The following is a 20863-nucleotide window of genomic DNA, read 5'->3' on the forward strand; positions in this document are numbered from 1 at the left end:
CCTTGCACTGTAGTCTAAAAACAGAGAGCACACTGCAAAACTCTGCAACCCACATCCTCTTATTGTAGTTTTAACCCTTTAAAGTTGTGAGGTCACAAATACGTGAATAGAATGTACTCAACTGAGCATTCTAATGCTGACGTCACAATCACCGCAGGGAACCGAAAGAAACAGAGTTCTAGAACACTGACTTAGAAGTTTGAAAAAAAAAAAAATTAAAAAAAAACCTACTCTTGAAATGGTTATGATGAAGGGAACACTGGATAACTTGAAAGGCCACATTCTCTTATTGTAACTTTGTATTCCTACTTCAGATCTCTTAGGTCACATGGACAATGATCTCTGTATTTTTTGGTTGGTTTCTGACCTCATCATCTGTTGAAAGATCTGATGTGTTAACAAAGAAGACCTTTGTTCTCCATGAACAAACTTTGTATGTTACAATGTTTTTGGCATTTGTTTGTTTCCGGGATATGATATTAGTCTGGCGTAACTGTGCATAACTGTGTTGTTTGTTTTGTAATAGATATCATGGTGTCCTGAATCTGCTCAGCTGTGTGGAGTGACATCACGGTCCTGTGTTACAGGTGGGTGTGTCCGCAGAACCATGAGAATAACAACACTGATAATATGGCTATTGGGTAACGACTAGCAGCACGGAGAACTCCGTAGGATCATTCAACACTAGTGATGGTGGATTCGTCAAAGACTCGGCTGCAGTAATGAATTTTTGGTTCACGTAGATGTCAGAAAGCGTGATGATCTGTGGTCTCGTAGGAGCTGTTGCGTGTAGGTCAGGTCTTGTCAGGTTATATGAGAGAAGGAGCAGATGGACAGTCATGGTGCCCGAAGACTAATATTGGACTTGCCCCACGTTCTCATGTAGGGCATCCATTTTGAGCTCATTACATCATGAGCCATATACGTGTGTGTGTGTCTCTGTGTGCGTGTGTGTGTGCATGTGTACGCGTGTCTGTGGTGTGGGTGTGTACGTGTGTGTGTTTGTGTATGAGTGTGTACACGTGTCTGTGTGTGTGTGTGTGTTTGTGTGCGTCCATGTGTAAGCATTCGCGTGTGTATGTATGTGCGTGTGTTTTTGTGTGTATATGTGTGTGTGTGTATGCATGTGTATGTGCGTGTGTGTTTGTGTGTGTGTGTGTGTGTGTGTGCGCATGTGTACATGTGTTTGTGTTTGTGTGTGTGTCTATGTGTGTGTGTGTGTGCCCGTGTGTACATGTGTTTGTGTTTGTGTGTGTGCATACTTCTTGATTATTAGCAAAACAATATTTGGCAGTTGCTAAGTGACAGTGAATGATTCACAGTCTCTTCAGGCTACAGGAGAGTCAGGTTGGGTTGAGTAATGGAGGAACAGATACCTCTATCTTCAGCAGCACACACATTTACACACACACACACACATATTTACATGTACACACATTTACACATACACACACACATTTACACACACACATTTATGTTTATGCATTTAACAGTTGCTCTTCTCCAGAGAGACTTACATCAGTGCACAGACACAGGCTTAGGCAATGAACCTTACCGAGTCATCAGGTACATGGCCAGTTTGTATGAGCCAACACATAATCTCATGCTCTTACCGCACAAAACAAATCTTGCCTCAAAGCAAACCTCGCTATAGTCATTTGGATTATTTTTTTCTTTTCTTTTTTAGATCATGAGTCAAAAGAGGTTTCTGAATGACGGCGAACTCTTTTCACAAAGATGATGTCAGGAACGCGCGTGAGTCAAAGTGCGCTTTCGTCTACGGAAGGAAAATGGCCGACTGCCTGCCTGCGTGAGACCGCGAGCGCGAGGCCAGCGCCCGGAATCACAGGAAACGAACCGAACGGTCCGACCGCTCCTCGGCTCCTCGCGCTGGTGGGGGGACACCTGAGGAAAGTCGGTCCATCGGCCTGGTGACAGGCTGCTGGCTGGTTTGGTCTGGTGAAGCCTGCCTCACAGTCTGTGGTTAGTGATTTTTTTGTTGGCTTTTGTGTCTGGAATGGGGGATTCTGCTGTTTTTTATCCTGTCTTGCTGTTGGCCTTACGGAAACCCCCCTGACACCTACACATCACATCTAAAACCCTGACAACTACACATCACATCTAAAACCCTGACAACTACACATCACATCTAAAACCCTGACAACTACACATCACATCTAAAACCCTGAAAATTACACATCACATTTAAAACCCCTTTTTCCTGACTGTAAGTGAGACACAGTGGTGGATGTGGCCACCATGCCGGGTTGCGATTGGATGGGAAAGGCAAGGAAGCAGCAAGCTTATTGGCTGAACACAGTGATTTCAGGTTACTGGCTGGGCACCCAGCCCTCCCCTCCCTCATCACCTTTTCCGGATGCCTGCTTTTTAATTTTTTCGTTTTTTTTAAACGCAAGCTGTGTGTCCATCTGAGCATCTTTCCAGATCTGAGGCGCAGGTTCGAGACAAGCTGTTCAACAGTTATGAGCATTATTTACCAGAATGTTCCCCGCGCTCACTGGCTAGACAGACATTCAGAGCGGCTTTGAGAGAAGTGGAGAGTGGCAAACTATCCTTTTACCGCCAAACGTGAGAGATGCTTTATGTATTTAATGACGCTAAATATACTTACGGCAAAAGAAAGTGCAGGAACCTTTGTTAACGTGTGAGATCACAAATATGTGCTGAGAATGCTCTCAACTGCATATTCTAATGGTGATGTCACAATCGCTACTGGTGACTGAAAGCAGTGGAGTTCTAGAACATTGACTTATAATTTTTTTTTTGAAAAGCACTCCAAAAACCCTGCTCTTCACAGGGTTAAGCAGGCCCAAATCGAACACATGGGTTAATAGGAATAATTCAGGAATTCCGGAATTCTGCCAGAGGAACGGGAGTCCAGTATTCCACAACACAGGCAACCAGCTGAGGCTTATTTGATGTGAGGGGAAAATTCAGTCTCAGCAGTAGTTCCAGAATAACCCGCAGATGCTGAGATCTGGTGACGGAGAAGGCCGTGGCATATGCTTAATGTCAGTGTGTCACGCTACGCACACCACTGCTCTACAGCCGGGGGGGGGGCATCGTCATGGGGATGGCCCCCTCTCGCTGCAGGAATGAAACATGTTAATGAGGAGGGAGGACGTTCCGCTGAGCGGTGGTTATGACAGACCGAGCCTTCTGAGAGCGTGACTGAGCCCAAAGCATGGCTGGGGAACATGCTGCCATACCACTACAGAACCATCAGAACCCCCAGAACCACTGGAACCATCAGAACCATGAGAACCCCCAGATCCATAAGAACCGCGAGAACCGCCCCCCCCCCCCCCCCACCCGCCCCCACAGGCGCCCCAGCTGCGGTTTCGCCCTCTTCTCCGCTGCAGTCTCACCGCGCGTCTGCTCCTCAGCGCCGTCTCGCCTGCTGCACAGGAAGTGGGTTTCGGGTCCTCGGATCAGCGCGGAGGTTCTGCGCACATCACACCCAGCATGCTCTGCTTTCTGCTTCCTGCTCTTTTCACCCCATCACGGGAGAGAAAAAAACAAGAGCCCCAAGAGATTTACATTACAGGCATTTAGCAGACACTCTTATACAGAGCGACTTACACAACATCTTACATAGCATTTACACAGCTGGATGTAAACTGAAGCAATGCAGGTGAAGTACCTTGCTCACAGCAGTGTCCTACCGGGGAATCGAACCTGTGACCTTCAGATTACAAGACCTGCTCCTTACCCATTACACCACACTGCTGCCCTTTGCTTTGTGGCTCTGTGAGCAGAACTGAAGGTGGGATTAAAACTTCTGCTCTGTCCGTGAACGACAGGCACACCTGCCTCGCCTCTCTGTGGCTGGCTGAAGCGGTTACCAAAAAATTTTCGGGACGCTACAATGGCCCGCACGAGGCTGAAAGCTGGTGAAAGGAAACCTGCTTTGTCTCTCGGGGGAAGTGCGGCCTCCACCGCCGGAGTGTACAGGCATTACCGCCAACGTACCGCTGCACTTGTGGGGGTAGTTTCACTGGGTAAATATTCCCCTCCTTCTCCACCTCATGTGCTAGGAGAGAGCTGTGACACAAAATGGCCGCCGTGCATCATCACCCAGCTGGGGGCTGCACACTGGAGGGGGGGAGGGGGGGAGGGTAAAGGGCTTTGAGCTGTTGGAAAGGGATGAAAGGCACTTTTATAAACAAAAAATAAAATAAATAAAACACACGTGCAAACGCAACGCCGCAAGGAGCGGAAGTAGCAAACCTCCATATTTCATTTCTTAGAAACTCTCTGGATTTACCACCTGCCCGCCTGCCCGCCTGCCCACCTGCCCGCCTACACGGAAAGACTCTCAGGTGTGGGCGTTCAGCCGCGTGCAGACGGCTTCCTGTGTGCGCGGTGAGGAGACGCTGAACGCAGAGCGGGGCTCGAGGGGGAGGCGCAAGTCACGCGGCGTAGAGCGGGTAGGAGCACCTGCAGGGTGAAAGATCAAAGGACTGAGATACCTGTGGGGGGGGGGGGGGTCACATTCTGCTCCACACATTTACACAATAACCAAATTCCCACCCACCCCCGAGACCCTGGAAGTGAGGGGGACTTTCTGCCTGTGGCCCTGCCACGACTGCTACAGTCACCCAACAGAGGGCCGTCCGAAAGCTGAGCTTAAGACCAGAATCAACCCGGGCGTGGGGGGGGGGGGGGGAGTGGGCACAAGCCCCGCCTACATCACTGCTGGCGATATGGGCATGTGGGTCTACAGCCGTTCTGCGTCCCTTTCTGCAGGGACAGGTGTGCAGTAGATCCAGGTGCTCAAAAATAGATATGAATTTGCAAGAGCGCCCGTCGTACACACAGCACACACACAGAACACACGTGCGAGCACACGTGCACACACACACAAGATGAGAGCACACACACACACACACACACAAACCCTTAGGCTACTTTTTTACTTCAAATGAACACTTTTTGCCAAATTTAACCCACCAAACCGTGTCTGTGAATAATTTATAATAATAATAATAATAATAATAATAATAATATAAAAAAAAGCACTATGAAACACATGTAATTATGATTCAAAGTTGAAACTCGAGTCTGACTGAATCCTAACAGGTGGTCATGGTGTATGCCCATGCCATGTTTTGTACCTGTGCCATGGTGTATGCCCATGCCATGTTTTATACCTGTGCCATGGTGTATGCCCATGCCATGTTTTATACCTGTGCCATGGTGTATGCCCATGCCATGGTGGATGCCCATGCCGTGGTATATGCCCATGCCATGTTTTATACCTGTGCCATGGTGGATGCCCATGCCGTGGAATATGCCTGTGCTGTAGAATATGCCCATGCCCGTGCCGCGGTGGCATTGACGGAAACTTTCAGAGAGTTTCCCAGGCTTATCCGCTGGTTTGCGATGAAGGAGCCGCATAATTATCGCCTGTTTCCTGGGCCGTGAACTTCTGTCGCGGATTTGCATTTTTCGGATGCATTTGAATATGCTTAGTGGCTGCGTTTGACTTTGAAAGCTTTTCCCATTTCTAAATTTAGCGCCGTTAAGGACAGCAGTCAATATGGCAGCTTTTCCATTATTTCCATTATTTATGGATTAGCAGATGCTTCCTGTGACTTTCACGGGTTACGTCTCTCACACGCTTTGGCACTTGTTTATGCGGCTGAATATTTACTGAAGTAAAGGCCTTTTGCTCAAGGGTGTAACAGCAGGGACTCACCGAAGGACTCAAACTCGCAGCTCTTTGGCCCCTCAAGGACACCTGCCCCAGCACCGTGTAGAGCTCAGATGGAACACTGCGTGCAGGGCATTGCACACAGGTACAGGTTCAGTCAAACCCCAACGTGCTTTCGCTTTTATTTTTGAACAGTGCAGGTGCTTGTGTTACCCTTTTGTTTTTGATTAATTAGCTGGGTTTGCTCAGAACAATGTAACGGCAGCGAAGTGTGTTAGCACTTCCTTAATTTAGCTACAATGCAGATGGGCTGGACTACGCTCTCTGCTGAGCGAAAAGGAAGTGTTTAAAAAAAAAAAAAGATCAAAGGGAAAGAGCACTGATGAAGTGGGCCAGGGAAACTGTGAAGAGCACAAAATGGCGCTCGAGCGATGAAGACAACCGCAGCCCGAACTACGGAATACAACGCCAAGAAACGACCGCAGCGTGAAGGCAGGAGCAACCAGACAACGACAAACTAATAGCAACAACAACCTGACCTATTTCACCACGAGGAAATCAGCCATCAGAACCATCGCACCATAAAAACAACAACAACAGACTGAAGTATTTTTCTCAGCAATCACAAAAACCACCCCAGCTCAGCTGCAACAGCACCTCTATTAAAATTAAACTGCCATGCCTATTGCTATTATTAGCGGTAATAATGAATGTTCTGCATTGTCCTGGGCTGCCGTTGAAGGTATAAATAGCCGGGCTGAGATACGACCGGGTTTGTGATGCTGGTGAGACCCCCCAGCCCTGCGCCCCCCCCCCCCCCCACTCCCCCAGCTCCACGTCCTCCCCCTCCCCAGCCCCGTGCCGCGTCTCCCCCATGTCATATGGGAAGGTGCTGCCTGCCAACTTGGCACTTTCGCGTCGGAGTGTGTGCCAAAAAGTGAGATTTACCAGCAATAATATTACTTGACATTTGTCAAAGGCTTCCTTGGGTCACTGTAGTCACGTAGCTGTAACAGAGAGACAACATGCTTGAGTAGTAGCCATGGGTTGCATGGGGGGGGGGTTTGCACCATCCTCCACTGAAATTTAAGTCTAACCTGTGTGTGCAGAGGAAACGTACACCTCCCCATAAGAAAATTTGAAACAATCACATGGCGCAAGTAATGTATTGCTTTAACAATGCAATAACATCTGAAATTTTCCCCGTAGGTTTTTCATAATAGTGGATTTGTATGTGAATCAAAATTTGATATTGCTTATATTTCTGGGAATTGAGATATATATTATAATATATTGATAACATATTGAGTATTTCTGCAAATGAATACATACATATGTTTGTTGATGTGTATTTTTATTGTATTTAATTTTACACAAAATTTGATTCTTTATAACACAAAACCTGCATTTCTACAAATCTATAATATTCCTAACCAGCTGCAAGCACGGGAACAGGCATCAGCGTTCCATATGTTCAGTTTACACTCAGCCGCGTATTTGTCCTGCGGTGGCAGTGCACTGAACACGTCAGAATGTCTGAACACATATTTCACCGCGGCAGCCCAGCTCGCGCGTTTGAAAAGACACAATGGAGGCGCGCGCTACCTCCGTCCCAGAGCTGAGCTCGCGGCTCTGCTCGCGCCGCACAGGCCCGGCTGCTGCTTCGTTCTGCCTCGCTCCGGCCGTACAGCCTTTTGATTGGTTGCCAATGACATCACCCCTGCTCTCATATACAGAGCCCATCAGCATTGTTCACTCGACAACCCTGAGAAAGCTGACTTTACACCCGACAAACTCCTCCCTCCCTTTTCTCGGTTGGTTATCGCTTTAAATGATCGCGTATTTAATATTAATGACGTCTTCTACTGGTTCCTAGGCGCGTCAATCGTAAAGTAGTACTTCTCTAGGTTGGTTGACCCCACTTTTATATTATATGACTGGGACCAGGGCTGAAAGTAAAAATGTTGCGGATTCACAGCAATGGGACGGGCTGAATGGAGTCAACGTTGTTGATTAGAAACTATTAAAAATCTGACCAAAAACATCGGGGCTGTACCAAGGTTTTTTTCTAAATGTAAGTCAAACTTTTTTTTTGTTAAAACCTGAAATTATATGTAACTCGTTGAGAAAGTTTTTAAATATATATTTAATGTGTATACAGTCAATGCTATGTACATGACATGCTAAACTGCATGTGTTTCGTACAGCACGGCAATATTACAGTGATCATAGCGCTTTTCCGTCACATAAATACACGTTTTCACCGAATGCAAGGAGAACAGGACGCAGTGCCGATTATTAATAACACTTGCCTGAAATTTAAGCATTGCTGCTGTCTATACCTGTAGGTTTACATCTGAGTTTCTCAAGTTGATGATGTGGGTCGATCTCGCGTCTCCGAAAGCAAGCAAGCGAGCTGATCGATGCCCAGCTACGGTGTAATTATGATTGATAGCGTACAGATGGTGAGCACGGTTCACACGCATTTTTGAACGGATAGTTGTTTTTGCGACGTCATTTGGCGTTACAATTTGGATGAGGGGGGAAAACTTCTCAGACCGTGGATTTATGCCGAAACAAGTCAGTACATTCTCAGCACGTCCACATGCCGGTCGCTGTAATTAGCATATCTCCCTGATTTCTGTGTTGCGGGGTCTCGCCGCTCGTTCGGCTGTATTTTGTATGTGTATAGCGGGTACGTAGCCGTGGGGGTGGTGAAAACAAACATAATCGTGGCACGATAAAAGACGAAATGGCATTTAACGCAGTCTGTAACCGCTCCAGACGTGTTTTGGGGGGGAAAGCGACTGCAGTGAGTTGGTGCAGTGGGCTATGTTATATTTAAGCCGCGGAAAATGTGCAGAGATCCGGACTATCCGAGGACAGCAACGTGAAATCCCGTTAGATCAATGATGAGACTTTTTTTTCTTTCTTTTTTTTGATTAAGTTGAACGCTCTATTTGACTGCCTCTTTGGGTCTGGCTTTCACAATAAATTCAGTTGTACGGAGTCGAATTCCCCAAACGGAATGCAACCCCACTATATATTTAGCGGCCGAGCACCGCAATGAATTTAGTATCCCCATCGCCAAGTCTGGCGGTCTCATTTTAAGCGCGAGGAGAGCGAGAGGGCATCACATACACATGATGCGTTGCTATAAACTGAACAGTTTATTTACCCAGCCGTTTAGACTAAAACAAATCTGCCGGACGACGTCTTGGTGTGTTAGCCTGCATGATACTTGCATTTATGTATTTATTAATTTATTCATTAGATATTTATTTTGCTACTGAACGTACTGGAACACGTAACAGCAAATGGTTTGATTCTCTTTGGCGGTGAATTGCATCAGGTAAAAAGTGCCCGTGCTGTAAGGCTGCAGTCTTGTGCTCAGGCCGGTATCTCCGGGCCAGCCTGTCTCCGGTGGTCTGTCTCTCCTACGGGCGCGTTCTCGCGTCTGCCGGTTTGGTGAATAACGCGAAGCCTCCTGGGCCCTGTTCCTTGCCTCCTAGACGGGACTCTCCGGTTCTTCCTGGATCGCCAAACCCGCCGTTTCCACATGCCTCCCTCTCCTCTAGACGACAGAATAGTGGTGGCGTTGAGGCCGATCCGACCGCAGGAACTGAAGCTCCGCCTGGACACCGCCCGCTACCTGGACTCCGTCTCCCACGGCAGCGGCCAGACGCTGATCAGCACCACGGTGGTGGAGATCCGGGCGACCGAGCTGAGTTATATGCCCTCGTCCAGCGGCTCGACCCGCTCCTTGTCCTGTGGCTGCAGCAGCGTCAGCTGCTGTGCGGTGAGCACGTACGAGAAGGGCGGGGCGGCGAGGGTGAGCGTGAGCAGCCCCAATCTGAGCTCCGCCGTGTGCCTGCCCCCCGGCGCCCCCCCCATGGTCAACAACAGCGATGCCCTGACTCCGCCCCTCTCCGCGCCCCTGGCCCCGCCCGCCGTCCGGCCCCCCTCCCCCGTCCGGGTCATCTACCCCAACGAGCTGGCCCGCAAGATGACCCGCTCCTACAAGGGCCCCCAGCCGGGGCCGCCCGCGCCCGTCATCATCGACTGTCGGCCCTTCATGGAGTACAACAAGTGCCACATCCGCGGGGCGGTGCACATCAACTGCTCGGACAAGATCAGCCGGCGCCGGCTGCAGCAGGGCAAGATCACGGTGCTGGACCTGCTGTCCTGCCGCGAGGGCCGGGACTCCTTCAAAGGGCTCTTCTCCAAAGACATCGTGGTGTACGACGAGAGCACCAGCGAGCCCAGCCGGGCCGCGCCCTCCCAGGGAGCGCCCTCCCAGCCCCTGCAGGTCGTCCTGGAGTCGCTGCGGCGGGAAGGCAAGGACCCCATCGTGCTGAAAGGTACGGGTTCGACTGAGTTTTGGGATTATTACTGAAAGGTAACAGGTTCCTCTCAGTTTTGGGATTATTACTGAAAGGTAACGGGTTCAGATGAGTTTTGGGATCATTACTGAAAGGTACAGAGTCGAGCTCGGAGCTTTGGGATTATTACTGAAAGGTAGAGGCCTCACTCTGTGTTTTGCGATTACTATTAAAAAAACAAACAGAAGAAGCAAAGCAGCTCACTGTTTAATCCCAAACTGTAGAGGGTACAATAACATGCTAAAGAATTTACTCTGATAGGAGTACATTTTAAATGTTAGAGTACCTTTAACCATGTGGACTTGTGGAAGCTCTGTTGGAGTCAAATGAACACTGAAGCGTTTACTGTGCGGTGTGGGGAACTACAGTACCCTTAATCTGACTGAGAATGAAAGGAAAGTTAGAGTAAGATAGTTTTTAAACTGCAGCGGGTGGGAGGGTGGTGAGTGGGCAGGAGCCGGTGCTGATTGGCCGGTCTGAAGAGCGGTTTTGTGGAGAAAAGGCCACATTGCACAGTGGCTGTTTTAGTCACGTTTTTTTGTAATGGCTGAAAGTGGGTGGTGAGCTCATCTGCTGGAGTGGGCTCAGTTACCCTGCACGTGCACAGGGAGCTCTATACACCTCGCTCTTATCAAACTACACTACAGTACATCCACAGCGCTCTTATCAAACTACACTACAGTACATCCACAGCGCTCTTATCAAACTACACTACAGTACATCCACAGCGCTCTTATCAAACTACACTACAGTACATCCACAGCGCTCTTATCAAACTACACTACAGTTTGTCCACAGCGCTCTTATCAAACTGCACTACAGTATATCCACAGCGCTCATATCCAGCTGAACTACAGTACATCCACAGCGCTCTTATCAAACTACACTACAGTACATCCACAGTGTTCTTATCAAACTACACTACAGTACATCCCCAGCGCTCTTATCAAACTACACTACAGTACATCCCCAGCGCTCTTATCAAACTACACTACAGTACATCCACAGCGCTCTTATCAAACTACACTACAGTACATCCACAGCGCTCTTATCAAACTACACTACAGTACATCCACAGCGCTCTTATCAAACTACACTACAGTACATCCACAGCGCTCATATCCAGCTGAACTACAGTACATCCACAGCGCTCTTATCAAACTACACTACAGTACATCTCCAGGGCTCTTATCAAACTACACTACAAGTACATCCCCAGCGCTCTTATTAAACTACACCATACTAAAGTACATCCACAGTGCTCATGTCCAGCTGAACTAAAGTACATCCAGGGCACTCACTAGTGCAGTCCATTTCCGTGTGATCCTCAGCCTGGCAGTATGGAGGTGTGGATCGGCTCTTTGGTCAAATGGCCGCGGCGTCTTTTTTTGGACGTGTGCGTTTTGGCTCTGCGTCGCAGGGTAAACGCGGACAGCGTACGTGTCTTTCTTATTTTGGGTGTTGCTGTCGTTGTTGTACTAAAGCAGTAAAGTGATGTTCTAATTTGGGGATGTTGGAGATGAGTAGAGGGGTGTTGGAGGGGTGGAGGAGGGGTGTTGGAGGGGTGGAGGAGCACACGCGCTGTTCTCTGTACAGTTTCGGGAGAAGCACAGTTGTGCTACAGTAGGAGATGTTTGCTTCACTCTCCAAAAAATTGTATCCCATCCTACCCATCCTCAAAGCATGCAAGTAGTGACTTCCCCCAAATTGCATACCCTGCCCCAACACACACACAGGAAATAGTGGGAGCTGTGACAGGATTGGATGGCTGTGCTGTGACATAAAGGAAAAAAAACTTTTTTTTTCTCTCTTCATTTTTTCAGTGATCTGAAAGCGGTGTGTGGGTTCGGTTGGGACTGATCATGCTTCAGAGCTCAGGTGTGTGTGTATGTGAGTGTGTGAGTAGGTGTGTGTGTGTGTGTGAGAGTGTGTGAGTAGGTGCGTGTGTGTGTGTGTGTTTGTGTTTGTGTGTGAGTGTGTGTGTGTGAGTGTGAGAGTGTGTGAGTAGGTGCGTGTGTGTGTGTGAGTGTGAGAGTGTGTGAGTAGGTGCGTGTGTGTGTGTGTGTTGTGTTGTGTGTGTGTGTGTGTGTGTGGTGGTGATGTGAGAGGTGTAGTGGTGCGTGTGTGTGTGTGTGTGTGTGTTGTGTGTGTGTGTTAGTGGGGTGTGTTTGGTGTGTGTGTGTGTGTGTGTGTGTGAGAGTGTGTGTGTGTGTGTGGTGTGTGTGTGTGTGTGTGTGAGTGTGAGAGTGTGTGAGTAGGTGCGTGTGTGTGTGTGTGTTTGTGTATGTGTGTGAGTGTGTTAGTGTGTGTGTGTGTGTGTGAGAGTGTGTGAGTAGGTGTGTGTGTGTGTGTGTGTATGTGTGTGAGTGTGTTAGTGTGTGTGTGTTTGTGTGGTGGGTGGCACACTCTTCCCTGGCATGGTGGAGTGTTTGGGCAGTCATGTTGGTAAAAGTCCAGGTGTTTTTTTCCCTCTATTTGCTGGATTGGCAGCATCGCGGCAGGAGATTCAGATCTGGCCACCCTGCTCTGCTAATTACAGTGTCTGGTTTGTAAAAGGGCTTTTTCTTACTCAACCTGGCCACCGCTTTTGGACTGGAACGGTCACTTATTCAATTTAAGTGATGTATTCTTACATTTTCCAAATTCATGAACGGGAAAATAATGAAATTTCCTTTCTTCTGGCTCAGCGTCTGTGTTCTGCAATGGATGTTATGTCACACAGCATTGCTAGGTACTCGCTTCTGATTGGTCAATGGCCAGTCACTATTTCTGTGTTACAGCTGCTGTATAATCACCTGTTTCACTGATTCACACCTGAACCCTCCACACTTTACCTGTTCAGGCCACAGGAACAGCGGATGCTCCAAACCCGGCTGTCTGTGTCCCAAAAGGTCCCCTTTTAACACGACACACTTCACAATAAATGTGCAGTTTATTTTTTCGGACTGCCCTGATGGAGGCATCTTTTTTTTAACCAAAACGTTAGTTAATGAACTTGACAAACCACCTGAGTGTGCGGCTTTCTGATTGCTCGTTCTGATCTGTGAACTAGATGGTTTTTTCAGAGCAATAATGGGCGGAAGCTTTAAATGTACAAATATGCGAAATACATGCGATTTAAGCATGATTTTGTACAGGCATTGATTCCTGTGTGAGGTTGCTGTGGGGTAAGCTGGGTGCCGTACGGCAAGCTCGTCAGTTGTTTGAAAATGAGGTCCTTTGGGGTGATGGAGCCCCCTCAGCTGCCTTTTGGGGTCACGCCACCCTGTCTGAGGTTATTTTGAAGTTACTGACTCACTCGCTGTACATTCACACTTAATTAATTTCAAGCTTCGCCTCTGATTGGCCGCCCACTGAATTAACACACTGCTGATTGGTTCAAACGTTAATCACCATGATGCTGTTTATGTGGACAACAGTGTCTCTAAGAGACAAATCTGTAGGGGGCAGTATCTTTTTCTTTCAGGATGAAAATAACTCTTAATACCGTAAATTGTGCTTTCTTTGGCTCTTTATGTGTAAAGACTGCTCAGCGTTTTTAAATTGAAGGGGATGGGTTAGGGTCCTGTCCAGACAGGCTCTGTCTGGTCCAGTCTGGTTTGGTTTTATTCTGTACAGTCCGGTCCAGTATTGTATGGTCTGGTCGATATGGTCCAGTGTGGTCTGGCCGGCTTGGTCCAGTGTGGTCCGGAAGCAGCTCATTGGCACAGATTCCGTTCCATTCATTTCCATTGGCTGGGGAGGGTCTGTGTGCAGCCTCATGAGCTCTCATGTTTTATCACCAGCACTAGGGATCGTTTTCTAATCCTTGTTTTATGCGTAGCAACATTATATAACCTGTTTTTTGCTTTATAGCTATTTCTGATTCTGTTTTTGGTTTCTGAATATCATAAACAAGTGCAGGAATAATTTTTTGATTTACGGTTTTATGAAAACAGAGATTAATAATCCATAAATTGGTTGGAGATGATACAGAGGTAAGGAATAGTGTTGTAGCTGAAACTGTATGACTGAATAAAACCAGCTTCTCTTAACAGAGGGACAAAAGGGACACAAGCTTTTAGGAGAGTTGGTTAATTATGTTAACTGTATAAAACTAGCTTCTCTTAACAGTGTAACAGCATTAGCTTTTAGGAGAGCTGGTTAATTATGTTAACTGTATAAAACTAGCTTCTCTTAACAGTGTAACAGCATTAGCTTTCAGGAGAGCTGGTTAATTATGTTAACTGTATAAAACTAGCTTCTCTTAACAGTGTAACAGCATTAGCTTTAGGAGAGCTGGTTGATCACGTGAGCTGGTATTTCAGTGGCGTTGGCTGCAGTGTGTGAGTCACTGTGTTTCTGTTCTTGCTGTAACGCTCTATCTCTAAGCCACTTCCTGTTTTCATAAGGAGACTCAAAAGTGGTAAAGTCATGGTGAATTTTCCCCACTCCAGACTGCTTTAGACCAGTTCAGTTTTGACACCCCCCCACCTCACCCCCTGTTTTTTAACAGGGATAATTATTTTGATACTTGTGTTGTACAGAGTGCAGCCGTTGTGTTGTGTTTGGTTAAAAGCAGTGAGGGTGCGGGCCTGTTGGCCTCCTCTCCCTCTGCGAAGTGCCAACATGATGGCAGGAGCTGAAAGTGAAAGAGTGACAGAGTGCACAAATGAAAGAGTGAAAGACAAAAACACTTCAAGGTACTTTTCTCTGTGAGGTTGTGAGCAATGACGGGGGCTGTGCTGGTGTTCAGCTGCGTTTGTCTGCTGGTGTTCAGCTGCGTGTGACTGCTGGTGTTCAGCTGCGTTTGACTGCTGGTGTTCAGCTGCGTGTGACTGCTGGTGTTCAGCTGCGTTTGGCTGCTGGTGTTCAGCTGCGTGTGACTGCTGGTGTTCAGCTGCGTTTGGCTGCTGGTGTTCAGCTGCGTGTGACTGCTGGTGTTCAGCTGCGTTTGGCTGCTGGTGTTCAGCTGCGTGTGACTGCTGGTGTTCAGCTGCGTGTGACTGCTGGTGTTCAGCTGCGTGTGACTGCTGGTGTTCAGCTGCGTTTGTCTGCTGGTGTTCAGCTGCGTGTGACTGCTGGTGTTCAGCTGCGTTTGACTGCTGGTGTTCAGCTGCGTTTGTCTGCTGGTGTTCAGCTGCATTTGGCTGCTGGTGTTCAGCTGCTATGCTGTAGAATATTTGGTTTCTCACGTTTCTGACGCCACAGTTATATGAGATGGATGAATGATCTGAATAAGAAAGAATATCCCGGCTTGTGAGTTTACATTAGATTAGTAAGTTGAGATAAAAGCCCCAAGGCAGTTATGTGTGGTACAGAGAAGCCAGACTGTCAGTACCACACAGTAACTTTGTGAATGAAATGCTCTTTAGTTCCTTAAAGTGACAACTTTAACTTTGTACCAAGTATGATTGTAAATATGCATGAAACCTTTCCCCATTTTCCCAGGTTTTCCCACAACCTTGTCTGAAAGTATTTTGAATATGAAGAGGTTAAGAACTCAATACGAAACAAACCGATGAGAGATATTAATTGGCTCCCCTGAGTGTTTGGTCTGTAAACTTCCCCTAACTGTACCGACCAGAACCCCACCTGCCCCGTTTCCATGGTTATGCAGTGAATGGCACACGATGACATCACTTGGCATGAGGTCAGCGCTTGTAATGTGAACAATGCATGAACTGATACATTGTTTCATGCTCCAGCCCCATGAGGCCTGGGGAGGGTGTAGAGGGGGGGCGGGGGGTCGGGGTGGGGGGTGGCGGGTGATGAGGTAATGCTAACAGGTGCCCAAGGACAGACTTCTGGCTCACTGAAACCCGGGGAGAATATCTCCTTTCCTGTCTATGTAAACACTTTCTGGGGGGGGCTAAGCGGGTGCTAAATGTTGATAGCTTTTTTTAATGTGTTTGAATAACATACCCTGAACTACATAAATAATTTCATTAATAAATCATCACTATTTTTGGCTGGGATTCAGACTCCTGAGAAACCATTTTGAAAGTCGTTTTGCAAGATGGCGAGCCACCAGGGTGGACTATAAGTGGCTGTTGAGCAATCTTGCGTAAAAGTTTGAGGTCAGAGTTCTTGCTCTTTTTTGTGTAATGCTGATCCATTCTAAATCCCAGGAGGCGTTTTGGCGCTGTTGGATCACAGATGAATATTTTCGGACGTTTTGGAAGCTTGTGAATTGTCCAAAAATATTCACACATGCCGATGGCCCTGTGTCTGCCAGAACAGAAACATTTTCACTTGGTTCATGAAAAAAAGCTAAAGGTCAGGAACAGTTTTGTTTATTTTATTTTCATTTGGCAAAATTCAAATTTCAGCCTCAGGCATAACTGCCCAGAGGCATCCTTGGCCTGTATGAGGAACTCTGCATAACTGTGTTTAACTGTTTAACTTCTGTTATCAGAAGTTTTAAAAGAGCCGGTTTCCCTGTTTCCCACTCAGAATACCGGCCTTCGCCTCATTATCTATGAGCAGCAGCAGTGTGGGAGTCTGCTGTCTGTGGTCTGGCTCGGACTGAACTCATTAATAAGTAATAAGCAGCCGCAGAAAGGTTTGCCTTTTGAGTGTGAAACCTACACATGTTCTCGGCTGGCTTTAAACGTTTTTTCCTGTTGAATTGCTTTAGTAAATGATACTTAATAAAGGATATACAGTATAATTATATAATTCAGACATTCACAGGTCCATCAGTATGTATTTTCATACTGTCTGTATTTTCCCTCCTTTTTCCCTCCACACTGAGGACTGTGTATCTGAGACACAGCTGTTGTGTTCAGGTGAGGAGTAAGAAAGTAAGAAAGAAAGCGGTGTTTTACCTGTGAGCCAGGCGGTGTTCAGGTGACTCTACCTGTGTGATATGGGGTGAGCTCTCCCATCAGTGCGTTCAGTAGAGGGGTCTGCAGCCTGGGTCTGAGTGAGCAGCAGGGCGTCTGCTTGTCGCTACTGACTGTGTGTTCTAGGACTTACAGAACCTCACAGTGATTAAACTTTCTGTGTCCCCCCCCCCCACAGGAGGGCTGAGCAGTTTTCGGCAGAACCACGAGAACCTGTGCGATAACTCGCTGCACCTGCAGGAGGCGCTGGACTCAGGCGGGGCCGCGGGGATCTCTGGGGGCGGGGCGCCCCCGTCGCTGCCCTCCACGCCGGACATCGAGAACGCGGAGCTGACGCCCATCCTGCCCTTCCTGTTCCTGGGCAACGAGCAGGACGCGCAGGACCTGGAGCTGATGCAGCGCCTGAACATCGGCTACGTGCTGAACGTCACCACGCACCTGCCGCTCTTCCACTACGAGCGCGGCGCGCTCAGCTACAAGCGCCTGCCCGCCACCGACAGCAACAAGCAGAACCTGCGCCAGTACTTCGAGGAGGCCTTCGAGTTCATCGGTACGTCCGTGCCGCCAGCGCTTCGCATACGGACCTGTAGTGCGTGTTCATGAAGTGCTTCAGCTGTGTGTGTGTGTTTACATATACACACCTATGATATATATGTGTGTGTGTGTGTGTGTGTGTGTAGATATACACACCTATAAAATATATGTGTGTGTGTGTTTCGTCTGATGAAATCATGGTGCTCCATACAGTATGTATGTTTTTAAGCTAAAGGAGTCTACAGGAATATATAACTGGTGGCTAAAGGGTTAATGTAACAGTAAATATGATGATATGATCTGTGTATGAAAGTGAAAGGTTTTTACACTCCTTTGCTTAGGGGATTTTTAAAATCTTATTTTGTTCTTAATGATGTCATCGGCACATGTGGGTGAGGGAGCCTTATTGTTTTATGTAATATCTCTCGCTTTAAAAAACAATCTGTGGGGCTGCAGCCAAGAACTGGCGCTCGGAAAACAGGAAGGAATGATCCTGAGCAGATGCAGTCTGGGAGTAGCCTGTGTTTGTGGGAGGAGCCTCTGCCATAGACTCTGGGGCTGCCACTTTAATTAAAGGTTGTTATTCCTGTTTCTATAAACAGAGTGTAATTTTATTCATGTGGATTTGCTGTATTTTCGTGACAGATTGCACAGGCTAACAGTGGCTAAAACAGGGCCTGACACAGGCTAACACAGGATCTGACACAGGCTAAAGTGAGGTGTGAAACAGGCTAGCACAGTCAGTCATTTCCATGGCCTGGACCAGGTTTGCCACCTTGGGTGTTTGCACTTGGGCTAATGGAATTTTCTGTTAATAAAGAAAAAACTTTTTGAATAATATTATAATAAAAAAATGTAGTATATTGGCAGCTGTTCTACTAGATGTGTTAGTTTTGGATTTGTTGGATGGTGACATAGAAAGACCGCTCTTTCTTGCCTGCAGTCCCTGTATGAACTCTGAGCAGACGCATGTCTGTTGTAGATAAGCTGTTTGTGATGCTCTGGGCTGTTCTCTCTGGATATGTCTTGCTGCTTCTGGCTTTGGGATTGTCTGGGATCTCCATGTAGGGGCTGTTTTAAAAAAAATAAAAAAAAAGTAATATACTGCAGTATGTCGTAAACTTGGACTTTCTGAAAAATATCATGAAAAATATACTTCACAGGGACGCATGTTTTAGAAAATAAATAGCAACGTGTGTGTGTGTGTGTGTGTGTGTGTGTGTGTGTGTGTGTGTTTCAGAGGAAGCTCACCAGGCGGGGCAGGGCCTTCTGATACACTGTCAGGCTGGCGTTTCGCGCTCCGCCACCATCGTCATCGCCTACCTGATGAAGCACACCTGGATGACCATGACCGACGCCTACAAGTTCGTCAAGGCCAGGAGGCCCATCATCTCCCCCAACCTGAACTTCATGGGACAGCTGCTGGAGTTCGAGGAGGACCTGAACAACGGCGTCACCCCCCGCATCCTCATCCCCAAACTGATGGGACTGGAGACCATAGTGTAAGAGGAGGAGGAAGAGGAGGAGCGGACGGAGATGAAGATTTGGCTACCCCGTTGGGACAGGTCAGCCCCTGAGATGGAGTGTTACACCATGGGGCCTGAAACCCCCCCTCACCCCAGTCCTTTTTTTGGGACACCGGGGGGGGGGGGGTGGCGTATTGCCGTGTCGACATGCTTGTGCAGCAGTGACGGCGACAGCAACCTGGAGGATCTGAAGTTTTTGTTTTTTTCCTGGACTGTGCTGTACTCCCCAGTTTGTGCTTTTTGGGAGGGGCAAGTTTGGGCTGGTGAATTAAAGGAGTGGAGTAGGGAGGGGTGTCTGAGGGGGGGGAGGTGAAGAGAGCCTTCTACTCGCCCTCTGTGCATCCACTACACAGAGAATATCACCTGGGATACAGTTTGAATTACGTACGACACGTGGATGCTTGGGTTTTTATGACGGCAGGCTGTTCTGTAAAGGTCGTAGGAAGAGTGAACACACACACGCACACGCTTGTGCACACAAACACACACATGCACACAAGCTTGAGACAGAGAGAAATCCCACAAACGAATAGACTGACAGAAGAGCTGAGCACTTCCTCTTCTGTGCCGGGGAAGTTGTGTCTCCTGGACCGGCTCTCTGTCTCTGCGTCGGCCTGGCCTTGGGTGTGCTCAGGAGGGCTAACATCACCAACCTGCCTGTGAAAAAAGTTCCTTTTACTCATCCTTTTCCTCTTTCTGTTTCTGTTCGTATTCCTTTTCCTTATCCTCTTCCTGTTCTTCCTCTTCCTGTGCCACTTCCTCTTCCTGTTTCTGTTCCTATTCCTCTTCCTGTTCCTCTTACTGTTTCTGTTCCTTTTCCTGATCCGCTTCCTGTTCCTCCTCCTGTTCCTTTTCCTCTTCCTTTTTTTGTTCTTTTTTTATATTGTTTAAACTTTGTGGGGATGGAGGCGGGTGGGGTGGGGGGGGGCGGGGGGTTGAGGGGGCGCTGAATAGAGCCTGTCTTCTCTGGCTTTTTGTGCAATAATTTCTGAGTGGAATGCTGAAACAAAACCGAGGATAGCTGGACCTAAATGTGTACAGAGTGAGAATTAAGCCTTTTCCAGCCCCTGGTGGTGATTGACACAAAACTATATATATTTTTGTTGTTGTTTTTGGACACCAATGCTGTGCCATATTACCAGGCTCTAAAGTACATCAGAATGATGAGAAGAAGAAAAAACAAAAAACAAGAGGTTCATTTTATTATTATTTTCCTTCTTTCTGGCACTTTGTACTAGCGTGTGTGCTGTTGTCTGTTGTACGATGTCATTTTGTTCATTCTATAAAAAATCATGAAACCATTCAAGTTTTGTCTTTGTGTATTTCAGTAATTTACCACCATCCTTCATGGTTCATACCTGTGTGTAAATTGTGTAAATGTGTTGGCCTTTCACTCTGTGAAGTACTGATGGATCGTACTGCTATTTCTAAATAATGACGCCCATCAGAAGCTTTGTTTGCATGACGATGATAAACCTAAGCCTTTACTGGGGGAAGTTTTATAACTGTAGAGCGTGTTTTTACCTTGACTGTACTGTAGATTGAAATGCCATAAACCACAGTCCCTTCTATTTGTATTTATATTCAATTTCTGCTTGTACCCATAAGTCATAACTCATTCATTTGGCTTGGTCTTGTGCCTGTTTGTATCAGAAATACCAATCTTCATTATAATTATTTTTTTTAGAACATAGTTAATTCATATATATGAGATATAAGTCTTTCAAAAAGGAGATTTTAAAAAGGAAACTTTTCCCAGACGGTATTTGGTCAAAACAGTGATGGGGACAGGTTTCGAGAACCTGGTGATGGATGGAGCAACACCGAGCTGTCAATCATTGAACTTTGCTTGCCTCAGCAGAACTCAGTCATTGGATGAAACCTGTGCGTCGCACACAGTAGCCCCGCCCATTTCTG

General features: G+C 47.3%; 1 protein-coding gene across 5 annotated transcripts; it reads left to right on the forward strand.

Annotated features, from left to right (window-relative positions):
- The first annotated feature begins 1864 nt into the window (after positions 1-1864).
- On the forward strand, positions 1865-20247 carry dusp10 (dual specificity phosphatase 10). 5 transcript variants are annotated; one of them, XM_064340845.1, is made up of 4 exons: positions 1865-1983; positions 9190-10038; positions 17065-17436; positions 18661-20247. In XM_064340845.1, exons 2-4 carry the CDS (start codon positions 9237-9239, stop codon positions 18924-18926), a joined length of 1440 nt encoding a protein of 479 aa, XP_064196915.1. In that variant the 5' UTR covers positions 1865-1983; positions 9190-9236; the 3' UTR covers positions 18927-20247. The 5 variants fall into 5 exon arrangements, with proteins under 5 accessions (XP_064196915.1, XP_064196912.1, XP_064196914.1 ...); XM_064340842.1 differs by lacking the exon at positions 1865-1983 and adding an exon at positions 7440-7751; XM_064340844.1 differs by lacking the exon at positions 1865-1983 and adding an exon at positions 8002-8142.
- Positions 20248-20863: the final 616 nt, after the last annotated feature.

Source organism: Anguilla rostrata, chromosome 6, assembly GCF_018555375.3.
Source record: "Anguilla rostrata isolate EN2019 chromosome 6, ASM1855537v3, whole genome shotgun sequence".
NCBI lineage: Eukaryota > Metazoa > Chordata > Actinopteri > Anguilliformes > Anguillidae > Anguilla > Anguilla rostrata.